The 16404-nt window shown below is 43.2% G+C and overlaps 1 protein-coding gene across 1 annotated transcript in view; it reads right to left on the reverse strand.

Annotated features, from left to right (window-relative positions):
- Window positions 1-1692: 1692 nt before the first annotated feature.
- The window catches only part of FANCD2 (FA complementation group D2), a 40256-nt gene continuing 25544 nt past the window's right edge, over window positions 1693-16404 (reverse strand). The window contains exons 24-37 of the mRNA XM_032194443.1: window positions 15908-16008; window positions 15489-15604; window positions 14935-15043; window positions 12421-12519; window positions 11315-11424; window positions 9698-9844; window positions 8377-8493; window positions 7532-7660; window positions 7189-7304; window positions 6035-6148; window positions 5345-5472; window positions 4294-4393; window positions 2493-2615; window positions 1693-1824 (exon numbers count right to left, since the gene is read on the reverse strand). Coding sequence (XP_032050334.1) covers window positions 1701-1824; window positions 2493-2615; window positions 4294-4393; window positions 5345-5472; window positions 6035-6148; window positions 7189-7304; window positions 7532-7660; window positions 8377-8493; window positions 9698-9844; window positions 11315-11424; window positions 12421-12519; window positions 14935-15043; window positions 15489-15604; window positions 15908-16008 — 1633 coding nt within the window. The 3' untranslated portion in view covers window positions 1693-1700. The remainder of the gene's footprint in view (window positions 1825-2492; window positions 2616-4293; window positions 4394-5344; window positions 5473-6034; window positions 6149-7188; window positions 7305-7531; window positions 7661-8376; window positions 8494-9697; window positions 9845-11314; window positions 11425-12420; window positions 12520-14934; window positions 15044-15488; window positions 15605-15907; window positions 16009-16404) is intronic.

Raw genomic sequence — 16404 nt, forward strand, 5'->3', positions numbered from 1 at the left:
GTTCAAAATAATGTATTTTGGAGGAAGTAATGGAGCTGTTATATTAATGGTGTCAGCCATGAAAAGGCAGCAGGTGTCACTGCACAGGTCACACAGCTGTGGGCTTTCTTCTGGTATATTTTTGCATACATATTTTTTGCCAGAGACCAATTCTGTAACCAAACAATGAGCATTTTAACTGGCATAGCACACAGATGTCAGTAAAGGCTGAAAAGGTACTCTGGTGCTGCTATGGACTGCAAAAAACACAACTAGTTGAGTCAGCTCTACTCTTTATGCTCTCAGATGGCAGGTGCTGTGAGAGCATCTGGAGTGCAGGTAGGGCCCCAGTGAATGCTGTTGTACAGAAGAATCCAGCTCAATTCACCAGCACTCATAAGCTGTACTTGAAAAAGCTGAACTTGCTGATCATCACTGCAAATATGATAAAAGCAAACAGTAATGATCAATCTAGGCACAGAGCAAAAGTGCAGCCGTACTTGCTCCCTTCTGCCCAAAACGTGGTCACAATTGGTGACACTGATTGTGCCAACTCAAAAGCTGATGGAAGGGAGTATTTCATCCAGTGGGGCTGACCTCTGGAATTTATCACCACAGGGTGACGTGGAACGTTGGCAGGGTTCAAAGGAAGCACACATTGGGTGTGAGTCAGGAGCTGAGGGCTATCAGATAAACGCTGAATGAATGTTCTAGACAGGAATCCAAGCCTTCCGAGATCAGAGCATTAGCTAGTAAATCATCTTTCACTAGTCATCACTAGTAAATCATCCTTCACATTTTTCCCTTGTGCTCACAAAACTGGGTAAATTGCTAGGAATCTGAAGGTAAAACCAGAAAAATATCCCAAACCATCATCGATCCTCACCTTGACCAAGTTAACAAGGATGTGGAAATTCCGCACAGCAATGTTCCACTGCAGCAGTTTCTCCAGTTGTGTCTAATGGGATGCAAGGGGACCATAATTAGAACCTCCTGGAAACAATGTTAAGGCAAATGAAAGACAAAGAGGTGATCTGAGACAGCCAGCATGGCTTCACCAGGAGCAAATTGTGCCTGACCAATCTGGAGGCCTTCTATGATGAAGCGACTGCATCAGTTGACAAGGGAAAACCAACCAATGTCATCTACCTTGACTTCTGTAAGGCCTTTGACATGGTCCCACATCACATCCTGATCTCCAGACTAGAGAGAGAAGGTATTTAAGGGTGGACTGTTTAATGGATAAGGAATTGGCTTGAAGAACTGTACCCAAAGCATGGTTGGTTTTGAGAACAGCTGGACAAAGCTTCCCCACAGGCAGATTTATCAGACAAAACCACTGACAAAACCACACAATGGCAATGCCAGCCTGATCAGTTCCCACATGCCTTAAAAAATGCTCAGAGTTAACACATTTCCTTGATCTTAGAGAAACTCTTGCTTGTAAAATAATTTTGTGCTGCAACACAGGTGTGCAGGCCAACTGCAAAGCTTTTTATTTTCCTGATTACTATCTGTTTTCCAGTTATGGCTTCTAATGAACTTACTGTTTTTTACATGGTACAAACCAAGAAAAAAAAGGATGCTACTCCTGTGTATCAGTTTTGTATGATCAATGAGCATCTCTGACTGCTTTTCACAGACCATGTTCAGCAGTAGATTCCTTTACAAGCTGTACAACTTTATTATGCTGTATAGTTTAACTTAGGCCCTTTTCCCCCTCAAAGATTCCATTGCATTTGTTTTCCTACCTCACTTGAGTCTGATGGTTTCCCAGCTGGGATGCTTTTCACTGAACTCTCTAGCTGAGCTATCATTACTCTGAAGAAAACTGGGAATGTCTGCCTGTGGAGTAAACAAGAGCAAAATTAAAAGCCATCCCTCAGCACCTAGACAGACTTATTGTCCCCAGAACAATGTGGAATACTTAAAGATTGCCCAGCTGAGCATTCTGCTTAGTAGCAAATCCCAAGATACTGAACCTAGGACTCATAAGCATGTCTCTCCATCAAAAATCTAAGATTTTAGTTGTTCTGAAGTTAGTTGTTCTGAAGTGCAGGAAATTTGGCCATCCCTACGTATGCCATGCTCCTTAATTCCTGTACTAGTAGCAGGAATAACCTGAGTCCACAGAGCTTTTGCAAACCATGTACCAGCCCAGAACTGCTTAGAGCTGCCCCAGGTCTATGAAGGTGACTTTAAGAGTGCTTTATATCACAACAGTAGCAGCATGTAAAGAGGCAGCATACTTAATGATGGATGGCAGTTCATTCTCCAACTGAAACGGCTCACAAATAATAAAGTTAACATTGCTGCAATGCACAATGACATTCCATATCCATTTAAAGCTAACTATGCACTAACCTATTTTGGACTGCCCCAAAAAAAGTTTAGAAGTGCCCAGAGCTGTCTACAGCAGTACTAGCATGAAACCATAATAGACTACAAAATAACTGAATATAAAAAGTCATTGTGCATCTTGTGATGTACAAAGTCTCTATTGATATAATTACCTGCTCAGTGTAGGATATGTAGAAGAACATCCATCTTTGGCAGAGTTGATCAATTCAGGAACACCAACACTGGAGATTTCTTCTATTGCTTTCAAGATGTTATCTGTGTGCTCTAGGTAGACACTAAATCCGAAACAAGCTTAGTTCACCAGTAAATATTACACAGAATAACCCAGAAAATTCTTGAACTACCTGCAACACGTGGCCTAAAACTGTCAAGCTCACTCTTATGCCACTCTTACGTAGGAAATCCAAAGCAATAGTGACTGGTAGAGGTGCCTGAGGACTAGAGGAAAAGTGTCACTCCTACCTTTGAAAAGGACCCAGGGAACTACAGGGATATGTATGTAATGTTAACCAAAGCTGGCCCCAGTACTGAGCCCTGGGGAAGACCACTTGTGACTGGCTGCCAAACGGATTTAACTCTATTCATAGCGACCCTTGGGCCCTGGCCATCCAGCCAGTTGTTTTTTACCTAGTGAACCATACAGCCCTCCAAGCCACAAGCAGCCAGTTTCTCAAGGAGAAGGCTGTGGGAAACAGTATCAACTGCTTCAGTAAAGTTCAAGTAAACAAAGTCTACAGCCTTTCCCACATCCACTAAATAGGTCATGTTCTCACAGAAGTAGATCAGGTTAGTCAGGCAGGACCTGCCTTTCATAAACCCATGCTGTCTGTCTTTGATCACCTGTTTGTCCTTCATGTGCTGTGTGAGGGCACTCAGGATGATCTGTTCCATCACCTCCCCTGGCCCCAAGGTCAGACCAACAGGCCTGCAGTTCCCCAGAGCCTCTTTGCTGTCCTTCTTGTAGACAGGCGTCACGTTTGCTAACCTCCAGTCAACTGAGACCTCCCTGGATAGCTAGGGCTGCTGATAAATCATTAGAAGTGGTTTGGTGAGCACTCCTTCAGTACTCTTGGGTGGATCCCATATGGCCGCATAGATCTGTATGTGTTCAAGTGGTATAGTAGGTGGCTAACCATTCCCCTTGGAATAACAAGGGCTTCATTCTGCTCCCTGCCTCTGCCTCCCAGCTCAGCGGGTTGAGTACCCTGGGAACAATTAGTCTTACTAATGAAGTCTGAGTCAAAGAAGGCATTAAAGTACCTCAGCCTTTTCCTGATCTCTCATCACTTTTTCTCCCTGCATCCAATATAGGATGGAGATTCTCCTTAGCCCTTCTTGTTTATGCACTTATAAAAATATGTTTATTGTCTTTTACAGTAATGACCAAGTTAAACTCTAGTTGGGCTTTGGCTCTTCTGATTTCCTCCCTGTAATAACCTCACAACAGCTCTGTAGTCCTCCTGAGTTGCCTGTCCCTTCTTCCAGAAGTCACAAACCCTCTTTTGGTCCTTGGCAGCCTGCTCTAAGGGGTTCCTGTTAGAGCAGGGGAGTTGAAACAAAGGAACCTCCAAAGGTCCCTCCCAACCTTCACCATCTTTTGATTTGGTGATTATATTTCATCTAAGACTCAGTCCTGCGCTCCTTGGCTTTAGTGAGAGCAGATTAGTGTTCACTTTTGTGAAAACAAAACAAGATATTTTAGTCCATATCCATATTTCTACTTGTATGTGCACATATCTGTGATGTGTTGATGTACACTGACAAGCTATCATCTAGCAAACACGAGGTCCAAGCATGCTTCTATGGCCAATGACTAACAGAATTCTTACCACTCATTGTATCCTTAAAGTATGAGGGTAATGACTGAGAGGAGTCATCCCTCTGCAACAACAGTAACAACTAGAAAAATTTCTATAGTGTCTCAGCATGCTTTTACAACGGCTTGAGTCTTACCAGAGCAGAGTATGCAGCGCGCTGTTGAACTGGCTGCCCTTCTCTTGGTCCCCACTGGGTTTCACCCAGGACCGGCAGAGGAACTGCTTTGCCAGCAAAGCTGTAAAAGATAAGGAATAACTTACAGAAGAAATTGTACATGCTTTGGTTCCCAAGAATCTAAAGCAATTTCCTTCTTCCATAAAAAGGCCACGTGTCCATGTGTCTTGCAGAAATATTTTAAAACCGGATATTATTAGTTAAAATTTATTATTCCCTGACATGGTCAGTGGGCAGTTCTCTCAATGGGGGCCTGTTTAAAGCAGTAAAATCCCATCAAAGATGGGATTTATCACGTCTCTCAAAGATGAGAACTTATCATTCTGAGTAGCTACGGACATCTGAGAAAGGCAAATTCTAGAGATGTCTCAGTATGACAAGGTACAGCTGAGAGAGCTGTCATACACTGAAATAAAGAATTCCAAGCGGAGAGCAAGTGTTTTTCTTGTATATTACCTGCAAGCATGCCTATGCAAGCATGCAAGCATGCCTTATCTGCTTGAATGCTGTCCCTCCTACAAAGTTGGTCCTAATCCCTAAGAAGGGCGGTTCTAGTGACTGAGAACATTTGTTGTATGGGGTTAATAACAGATAAGCATTCCCCTCTCCACCCTGAAGTAACAGCTCTACGTGGACATTTCATTTTAAGGGAAGTTACATCTGATTATGTCTGTGGTTAGCTCCATCATCAACGGTTAAACTGGTATCAAAATTAAACAGCAGAAACTCTTAAAAGTTGTGAGGCTCTGATTTTAAAAACACCAACCAAAGGAGCTGGAGTCTGCATTTCTGCATGTGACTGAGGCACAATAAAACAAACATCAAACAGCTTCTCATACATTTACTGCAGTTCCTTTTATTAGTGGCTAGGACTGCTCAGCCTGGTGAGACCACTAGGATACTGAGAGGAAAACTCTCCCCAAAAACATGCACTCCAGAGACAGAACCCAAGATTTCCTGGCAAAGGACAGCATGAAAACTAATCTGGGAGAAGAGGTTCTTCACACATTACCCATTTTCTCTTTCTTCCAGCCAGCCATTGGTTTCTCAGAGATGGCAATCAGGAGCTGAGTGAGGATGAATGCACACTGGAAGCTGGGAACACTCTGCTGGAAATTCAGTAGGTACTGGAAACTCTCACTGGGGAATGACAGGAAAGAAAAAAGGTAAAGAGAGCATAAATAGGGTAATCTCCCATAAGCACATAAATAAAAAAGGTGTATTAGACCAGCTTAGATCCAAGGTCTCCATAGTCTAGCCTGGCATTTGTCTCTAGCAATACTCTCTTTGAAGGAGGGGTAGTCAACCTCTAGTAGACCAAAAGTCAATCACTGGGAAACTTTTCTCAGGCTCCAGTCACTTTAAGTTTAGCAACGTCTTTATACACTGCTTTTGCCTCATGTCCCTACAGACCTTTTAACTACCCAGAACCTGCTCATCCCTTCTGTGAATCCTGCTGATCTCCCAGTCTCAAATAGCTCGCTTACAAATGAGATGCACAGACTGATGCACATCTTACAATCCTGTAGCAACATTTTATTAGCTTTGACTGCACTATAGTTAGACTAAATGGAAAATCCCCTGTTTAAAGGTGGTATCATCTCTGGGAGAGATCCCAAACACACATTTACCCACAATGCCCACAAAAAAACAACCTGCTTGAAATTCGTCACTTTCAAAGTTTGGGAAATATTGATTCTACCTTATCAGCTCGTCAAGAAGAAGAAATTCCGTCTCTCCTGGCTTTAGCCTGTCTGCAACTACCTGGAGAGCTGACCTTAGCAAGTCAGTATTCTCCTGCTGAGAAAAACCATTCCTGAGGGCAGAAAAAAAAGTCCAGTTTATCATCAGACTAGAAAGAGGAGAGATATCAGATACAAAAGCATATCTGGGCATATGTTTGCAACAAGAAAAATAAAGAAGCTGATATGCAAGAAGAGCCCAGCAATATGAAAGTTATAGGGCACACACACACAAAAAACCACAATTTTAACAGCAAGCTTAGTTCAAATACTCCATCTTTTTCCCTGCAACTGCCAGGGCAATGGAAAAGAAAAAGGAAATTAGAAAATTCTGCTAAATATTAAAGAGAATGTAACTTTTATAACTAAGCATTTAACGTTTAGGGAGTGCCAAAGTGACAGTTACTTGTGCTCTGCTACTGCCTTTTCATACTCTTTTTACAGTTACTGACGTTTTTGAAGTACAACAAAGGTAAAGTGCTTTCTACATACAGATCTAAATTAGGATTCAGATAAAAAACCTCCATGATGCTAATCAGAATTATACTAACAGATGCGGAGGCTAAATCCATGCTGCACACGCACTGAGTTTGGCATTTATGAATCCAGTTCAAGTACATGAGCAGCACAGGCTTTTCATTAATGAAACACACATTCATCCTATCCATTGACAGAAGGAAGTCTTTTATTGCTCAGGACTCAGGCAATGACAAATTAGCCTGAGACAAGGGGACTTAGGGGCAAGAAATTCCAAGATCCTTAGGCAGAATGAGAGTTGCACAGGCAGGTGTGAGAGTATGCCTCTTATGTTGGTCTTAATCCAAAACCACACAGATTAACACAATGAATGCTGACCAGTTCTATGCTTCAGACTACCCTGCATTCACTGTGAATCACCTACTGGTTTAGTTCAGGGTCGACAACAAAGGTTGACATACCTACAAAATGTTTAAATGTCTCCAGTGTGTTGTGTGCATGTGTGCAGTGTGTTGTTCTGCATGACTAACAGGCCATTTGCTGGGTACAAATACTTTAAAGGAAGGGAAGAAGAAAAGGAAGCAGCAAATACACCTTGTTTATTTATGCAATTATATACTCTTCTGCTTGAACTCACCAAGCAAATAGCAAGCGAAAAGTTAGTAGCAGCTGTTGGTAACAAGAGGACATCATCTGGTGCTCCTGGATGTTCACTCCTGGTTCGTCTACCACACCCTGATTTTGTGTAACTGCCTTTAATACAGAACAAATCATTCATTACATGCCATTCCAAGGAAAGACAACAGCACAGCAATCCATTTCCATAAATTCCATGTTTAAAATAACAAACAAACAAAACAAAAAAAAAAACACTCAAGACACCAAAAACACTCTCTTTTCCCCCACAAACAAAACCAAAAATACTTTGAGAGGCAACAAAACCGGATGATTTTTTTGAGTCAAAATTGCTGCCCACTGACCTGGAAGTAATTGTGCATGTTCTCCATGTGATTACACAGTGGCTTCAGTAGCTTGACTACACACTCAGCAACTTCCTTAGGGGATCTCTGACGCAGGTGGGTAAAGCCAATATCCTTATGGCTTCTTTCCTGTGGCAAACCCAAAAATTCAAAGTCACTTCATCAGTCTTACTTGAGAATAATGTTGTATGACATACTTAAGAATAACTTAAGATTACTTCAGCAGTGCAATTCCTGATGTCATATACTCTGCCAGGAAGGAGCACTGAATAAAAAAAAGGGCTTCTGCTGAACAACCAGCACCAACTCAGACAAGTGGACAACATTTGATGGAGCGAACAAAACTGATGTGACATCTAGGTCATCATGTTTTACTCAAACACTAAGAGAAGGCAGTCTGTGTACATGGGAATTAAGATAGGTAGAAAGATTAAGAACAGGAACACTGATGTAGTGAATTTCTCATAGTTTAATGCAATGGGCCACATGCATTTACTTTCTTCCTGAAGTCATCGGCCAGGAAACCAAAGAGTTACTACATTCGAGGTGCTGTTTTAAAGACTACAAATCAAACAAACAAACAAAAAAAACTGAGTCCAACAGCTTCTATCTGCCTAACCTGAGCTACATCTTGTCCCCTTGTACAGAGAAGTGGTACAGAAATCTCTTTAAGACAAATTGTCTTTAGGACAAAGGACAAATGCTGCTGTGACACACAGTTGGGACATTTAGCTGTTAAGCGAAAATAATTCTGAAAAGCATTTATCCATTCAGGATACGCGTGGAAGTCACTGACATGCTCTGCTTGGCACAGGCGTTGCACCATTAGCTACTGCTGTACTTGCCTTTAAGAAGGGCACTCTCCTTGTGGAGCCTGGAGTCAGCACATGTTCCAGCTTCCAGCACAGGTCCTCCAGGAGGAAGTAGAGTTCAGCAGGCCCCAGCTGCACAATTTCACTAGCCTGTAATTACAAGGAAGGACAGTCAATTCCTGGACTCAGGACCTAGTTGTAGGTGCCTTGAAGCTCAGCTTCACCTCCTCCATACTGACAGAAAACCAATTTATACATTAAAGTTCAAAATACCATTGACGTCCTAGGGATAAAAAGAGGTTTGAGTCCAAAGAACCACAAAAGTCACCGAGCAATAGCCAAGACATAATTTGAAATACTGCCACAAATGCCAGGAGATTTGTCATACAGTCTTCCAACTGCCCTGCTCTCCGTACACACAGAGATAGCTGGCCGTGGAGCAGGCCAGACCACACTCCAGCCTACTGTGCCCCTTTCATAGCTTATTAATCCCACTGCTGTGCAACAAAATTAGACTCTAGGTGGACTCAGCCTGCCTACAAAGAGCATAATAAAATTACGCATTTCTGCTTTCCATATCCATAGTAATGCAGTTTTACAGAAGCTCCCAGATGGGAGACAGGACCCTGTCCAGGGAGGGCACATCCATGACACTAATCCCATATTTGAGCCAAGTTTCCCATCTAGAATCACAGGATATCCTGAGCTGGAAGGGACCCACAAGGAACATTGAGTCCAACTCCTGGATTGACAAAGGACTACTTACAAATCAAACCATGTACCTGAGAGCATTGTCCAAACACTTCTTGGACTCCAACAAGCTTGGTGCCATAACCACTTCCTTGGGGAGCCTGTTCCAGTGCCCAACTACCCTCTCAGTGAAGAATCCTTTCCTAATACCCAACCTGAATCTCCCCTTACACAGATTCATCTGCTGATAACTTGAGACATTTGCCTTTCGCAATCTGGACTGTAATGCCATAGGTTCTCTGCAATAGGTAGGCCACCACATCCTGCAGCTGAGCAGTGTTCAGTATTGCTTTCTTATCCTCTTGCTTTCTGTTAAATGCATACGTTATGCTGTATCTTTTCCCCTTATATGCAATATTAAAATTATTATTATTTTTAAATATTGCTGCTGTACTTCATGTCTAATATAGAAGGAAAGTCCTTTTTATCTCAGTGCCCTGAGGTACTTCATTTTCTTTGCGGACAGATTCTCTCCTAGTAGCCAGCTCACAGCCCTGGATCAATCTTCTACCCATTTCAATGGATCAGAAGGAAACAAGGCCTCAGGGAGAGACAATACATAACACAAAGTCATACCTGGATGTTTTTGTGTTGTTCCACTCACCTCTGTATGCATCTCTGTGTCCAGGATAGACTTTGTCAGCAGCCCGCAGTGGAGTACAGTGAACACTTCCAGGTCTAGTTCTCGGAAGTAGGGGCGATAACTCTGCAGCTGCACCAGAGGGTTCCCTGCCTCTCTCTCAGCAGCAGTCTGAAAAGTAAATGGCAGAATTCAGCTTGCAACTTGTAAAACTATAAGACTTACTAGCTCAAATAACGCCGTTTCTTTCACACAGTCTTCTATATTTCATGCCAGGCTGAAACAAGACTAAGAAGAATTCACAGTAGCTAATACAGAGATGGGCACACAGAATTAGAATCATTTCCATTTTGTACTGTACAAGTCACTAAAAGCTTTCTGGAAAAAAATAATATCTAGGAAACTGGAACAATCTTTGCTATCGTCTTTCCATGAATCAACAGCCATCATGAAACTCATTCTGGACTCGATAAAAAACAGTGTCCCATAAGCACCATAAAAGGGGAAGGCAAATGTTTTTGTCTTTGATAACTATCAGGATGGTAAACCATGGGATGCTATCTTGCTTTTAATCATATCTATAAATTCGTAGAGTTTCATTCCATGCAGCCCTGTCGTGTGACCCAATGTGTGTTATATGTGGCTCACACCAGGATTTCTCTATTCTGTTGTCCTGGATAGGGCATGGCATCTTTGGGTTAGTCTGGGACCTGTACTCTGTTTAGCTAAGAAAGGTTAGTTACATTAATTCCCAAACTACCTGAGACTCCGTTTATTTGTTGTAACTTGTGACATTATTCATAGAATGGCTTGTGTTGGAAGGGACCTTAAAGATCATCTAACTCCAACCCCTCTGCAATAGGCAGAGACAACACCCACTAAATCAGGCTGACCAAGGCCCCATCCAGCTTTACCCTGAACACCTCCAGGGATGGGACATCCACATCCTCTCTGGACAACCTGTGCCAGTGCCTCACTACCATTACAGTAAAGAATTTCCTCCTAATGTCTAACCTAAATCTATCCTCTTTTAGTTTAAGACTATTCCCTCTTATCCTATCATAATCTAATCAAGTAAGAGTCCTTCTCCATCCTTTTTATAAGACCCCTTTAAGCATTAAAAGACCACAACGAAGTCTCTCCAAAGCTTTCTCTTCTCCAGGCTAAACGTGCCCAGCCAGACATCAGAGCCCAAAACCAGGCACACTTCTCTGGCTTTGCTCCCTCAGCCAGCACAGACCTTGCATTCTCAACACGATGACAATACTTTAAGACCTTGCTTCAAAGAACTAGAAATGTAATTCAACAATTCATTAGCTGACAGGTTTGGGAACTAGCTCTTAACATGGGATGAAAATGGGTAATTTTTAATGTGCCTTATGATGAATACATTGATCAAAGAAAATACACCCCAAAGAAAATATGAAAAATCAAAGCACCTGTGACTGAAGCAGACTGGAGACAGTGGGAAATACGATCCTTACAAGGGTCTGTATTTTCCAGATTTATCTCACAATTTCTGATCAGAGTCTAGAAATAGCAGTTGCCTGATTATTTGAGTAATTCAAAACTTTTGTTTCTTTTTCTAAGTCATTTTCCTTTGTCTGCCTTTCTTGCCAGTCCCCAGGGGTATATTCCTACCTTCTCCAGCTCAGAGAGCTCATTGTCAGGCTGGTTTCCCTCAGAGCTTTCATCTGCTTGAGAACGGTCTGCAATGCTGGCTTTGCTGCCATCAGACTTTTTCTTCCTTCCTTAAAGAGAAAAGCAACTTTAAAAAAAAAAAAAAAGCTGCACCATGCTCAACACTGTTGAGGCTGCAAGGCAGGGAAATAGCTCAAGCTGTACTTTAATCAGCCCTAAGAAAGCATGGAATATACACAGGTTGTGTGTCATCTGCAGCCAGGATCATGGTCAGAAAGAGAGTCAAAAGCATTTGGGGCTCTCTCCCCAACCAGCTTCTCTTTTATAAAATCAAGGTAAGAAATTAAAGTAAGTCTCACTTTTTTTTACTGTACTTTAAAAATGTTATGCTGTGACTGCAAAAAAATGGTGGGCCATTATCTTAAAAAAAAATAAAAATGTGTGAACCAAAATCAGTGTTGCTGTTTCATTGAGAAAAGCAGAGGACCTGGAAGATGACAACAAGATGAACAACTCCAGAAGGGGCTTGCAGGGACACTATGCCAATAATAGAGTAACTCAATGAATTCCTTGCGATAGGCTTCACTGCTGACAAAGGTGGGGAGAATCTCAAACCTGACACACTGTGTAGCATCTCGAGAGACCAAAGGAACTACATTTCAAGTAATCCTAAACAACTTGTTAGATCAAACAGACATCATCCAGGAAGTCACCAGGGCCAGGTAACATTCACACAAGCTCCAAAAGCAATTCAAGCGGAACACTTCAGAACTGCTGGCCATTGTGCCAAAGGACTGACAGCTTGCCAACAGAATTTCCATCAATGAAAAGAGATCTAAAGGGGATCTGGGGAATTCATTTCAATGAATTTTCAATAGTTATATGCTAAGCATAGCTTTCCCCAAAAAAACAGACTATCCAGCAGCTGTATGGAGTAGGAAAAATTTTACACCTCCATCTTCACCAGGAGTTGATCAGGTAAGATTTCAAGCTAGATTGGCCATACCAGAAATTCTGTGCTTTATGCATCACACAAGTGCTATTGACTGCAGTGCAACTTGCCAATCAAACCCATCACATCTGCTTCCTTGTTATAAACTTGTTACCATTTTTTTTTCTCATGGCACCAACAGCGTTAACGGATGGTCCTCCCTCCGTGGCTTCAGAATCAAAAGTAGCTGGTGGTGGGACATAACCAGGGGTTGCTGAAAGAGCCAAAATGCAGAACTTTGGTTAGTTCAGCTCCTGAATGAGAAAACAGAGGCAAGATACACATCTAAAGGAAGTATCCCATGTTTCCCCATCCCTGTGAACATCCCTCTGCTCTTATGCTCAGGCACATTTAGCTCCAGTCAACCTTCTTGTATTGCAGAGCTGTGCACCAGAATCACAGCTCTTTGCATTCCTCCAGAAAGGGAGAATAACAAGAGCTCAGCTGTCTTTGGACCTTCATAAATGTAAGTGAAGCTGAAAGGGCTGCTCTAGCACATCTGAGCCCTTTCCTTGCTGTCCCTGTAGCTCTCTTGGAGCAATAGAAAGGTGTTGAAGAGGCTCTTTATTTAGGATTGATGTTGACTCATTGGTTTAAAAACAAAGTTTGTAATGGATAGCTTGTGGAAGGTGATAAAGGATTCTTTATTAAGGTTATCTGCTTGAGAACCTTTTCAATGCAAAAAAGAGTATAAGTAATAGGGGAAGCCCATAAACAAGGACAAACACAAACCTGGTAGACCAAAAGTCTCCACTTATTAATTGATGGTCAATAAGGAATTCCCAGCAAAAGTTTAAGGAGAGGCAGCTGGGCTTTGAAACTGATAAAATGGGATGAAAAAGAGGAACTATAGGACTTGTGATCACAGAATCACAGAATTTCTAGGTTGGAAGAGACCTCAAGATCATCGAGTCCAACCTCTGACCTAACGCTAGCAGTCCCCACTAAACCATATCCCTAAGCTCTACATCTAAACGTCTTTTGAAGACTTCCAGGGATGGTGACTCCACCACTTCCCTGGGCAGCCTGTTCCAATGCCTCACAACCCTTTCAGTAAAGAAGTTCTTCCTAACATCTAACCTAAAACTCCCCTGTGATATTCCAGGGGAGTAGGAGTGGTGGTGGAACTATGCAAACTGATGAAGGAATGTGCATGCAAGGAAAGGGGATGGGGAGGAATGAAGAGGGGAACACATAGAAGCAGGTATAAAAGGACTGGACATGAGTACAACATTGCCAATCAATACATTTGCATGACTGAGCCCTTCACCTGACCCCCCAGTCTGTCCTATCTTCATATTAAATCCTTTCTTAGCTTCATTTCAATGTAACCTCACTTCTCTTATCCTGTGAGTGTGTGTGTGCAAAGGACACAAAACACAAACCACTGGCCAGACCTGTGTGAGTAAAGGCTGGGCCAGCAACTAGAGTCAGACTGGGCGTTTAGGAGCCCTTGGCCTTTGGTGCCAGTATCTGGAGTGAGCAAAGGTCTCAACTTCAGTAGCTGCAGGGCCAATAGCTCTTGGGAGCACCTCGACAGGTCCTGTGGACTTTGTGGCCAGAGCACCAGCTACTGGGGTGACTGGTGTGAGTGGATTTGGTGCCAGCACTTGCAGCAAGTGGGTCCTCGCTGTCAGCTCCTGGCGTGGGTGGGGGTCTCAGCTACCAGCCACTGGGGCAGAAACAGCGTTTGTGTGTGCTGAGAACCAGATGTTAGAGGGCATCAGCGTGAGTGGAGCAAGTGAGGGACTCAGCACCAGCAGCTGGAGCAGGACCACGGGTCACAGCCCACGTGCCCGGTGCTGGCTGCTGGGACAGAGCAGGGGCGAGCATTTGCATCTTCCCCAAATTTGGCACGCATTGGGGTGTGCGTCTGCAATTTCTTGTCCAACTTCAAAGGCAGACTAGCCAGCAAGTAGGAGGCCCTGGGTCCAGGAGGGGCTATCAGCTGGGTGGATGGTCCATGCTGGGATCTGGAGGACCTACAAGCATGAAGTGCCTGTGGGACAAGTTTGTATATGAGTGTGTGTGTCTGCTGGGTAGTGAGGAGCAGCAAGCTGGACTGGGTGGTTAGTAGGAGACATGTGGAGCAGTTTATAGGGCCCAAAATCTGGGCAGGAGTATTAGGCAGACAGAGGGGCTGTGCCAGTACTTGGGGATCCGCAAATGCATGCGTGCTTGTGACTCAAAAGTGTCTTAAGCAGCTGAAGAGCAGGAAGGGGACTCGGCTGTCTTTATTTATGTTTTACATGAGTCCTATGCATAGGTGCTGTCTTCAACTGTTGTCATCTGTCAGTTTCTGTGGCTGTGCTCATTGGCCTGGGACAGAGACCACCAGGTTCCTGCACTGGCTTCCAGCTGCCAGACAGCAGGAATTCATGGGCCAAGTTAATGAAGGCAGCTGGTGCTTGTAACAGGCCTCAACACCTTGGTACAACCTGAATGCCAGAGAATCACACTGCATCTTTTGGAGAGAAACAGGCTTCCTCCTCTATACTCAGGCAGATTCCTAGGTCACTGTAATAATGCAGCATACATTACCATACAATTCCTTCTTTGATGTTTAAACCAATACCTTTCACTTCACAGCTGGTGCAGGCCCAGAACACGCAAATGTTTTCATACACACCTGCCAAGCATTTTCCTAGCACATTCTGCAGCTCTGTGATGTTCTGTATTCGAGTCAAAACCTTCCCCTTCATCTCAGCGTCCTGTTGCTGGCAGAAAGCATTTACAACCTAGAGACACAAAACAAACTCACTGTGAATTAGAGAGATTTGCATCCATTTTTACTTTTTCTTTTCTGAATAACATCCACAAGTCCCAGATAAGCACACAACAATTAGCACAAGTGGCCTGGGTGACCAAATCCAGACTGCATGAACAAAGCTCTTCAGAAGCCCGTAAGAAAATGCAATCTGAAAAGCAACAGCACAGCAGCTACAGGTCAAGTTCTTAGCCAAGTAAGCAGAGTAGTTACTAGAATCAGGATAAAGCATAAATCGTAATGAAGAGAAGAAAGAAGAAAGAATCGCAATGAAGAGAAAGAAAGAGAAGACCTTGCTGGAGAACATTTCCAAGAGGCAAGACTCTTCCTCAGCAATTGCACCCCTGCAGTCTGGGGTTTGTGTTTGTGCTACTCCTCAGTTCCACTCCAAAACATGCAGACAAGGCTCTACTCACCTCACGAAACCAGTTGAGCGCATAGAAGAGAAGCGAGCACAGAAATTCCCGTTCCTGCTTGGAAAGAGAGTCTATCTTCCCTTCAACTTCCAGATCAGTCAAGTACAGGGGGCAACCTGAGACAGGGTAGGTAGAAAACACACCTTGGAGTGTTTGCTACCTATGCTTCGCTTTTTGCGTGGACAATGACTCTTCCAAAAGCCTGTACTCTCGATTCCAGTGACTATTTGGAGTGAACACCATCAGTCACTTCCCAGAGAAAGTGATTGTCTCCCCTGCCTCCCTTCCACTTGTGGCCAACAGAGCATCTCAGCCTCCATCATAAACTACACAACTCTTCCCACAGCTGCAGGAAGTCTTTACAGATCTGGAACAGGAATGAGTGAGCCAGAGGGGTTTGTAAGATTTACTTTCCATACCTAATAAGGCATCAATCTCCTCCAGGCTTCCATTGTTTTGCTCTCCAGTGTAGAGCCTGAGCAATCGGAAAGAGGGTGATAGACATATTGGTGACACTACCCTGGGGAAAAGAAAAAAGAGAGAGAGAAATGAAGTGAGTCCTATGTTTTATACGCCTCCGGAATGCTCATCACTTTTCTCTTGTGTCCCATGTCCTCCCCACGCCAGCTCGCCTATACCTTCTTCTATTTTGCTTCTCGAGAGTCATAGCAACACAAAGCAGAAATGCCTCATATGGTTAATAAATACATCAGTGACCATCAATTTTCTGGGAAAACTTAAGGGTAGAAAACCTGCTGTACTGAACAAAAATAGAGTCAGATTTATTTCAGGTAGAAATCAAAGTTGAATAGTTCAGGAGGAACTACAAGAATTTGTGCAAAAGACAGCTGTGAGCAGTAAAGAAACCTCCCTGAATGTTTTCTAGCATGCTACTGCTCACATTGTAAGCGAGGAA

This window comes from Aythya fuligula, chromosome 10 (genome assembly GCF_009819795.1).
Source record: "Aythya fuligula isolate bAytFul2 chromosome 10, bAytFul2.pri, whole genome shotgun sequence".
Lineage (NCBI taxonomy): Eukaryota > Metazoa > Chordata > Aves > Anseriformes > Anatidae > Aythya > Aythya fuligula.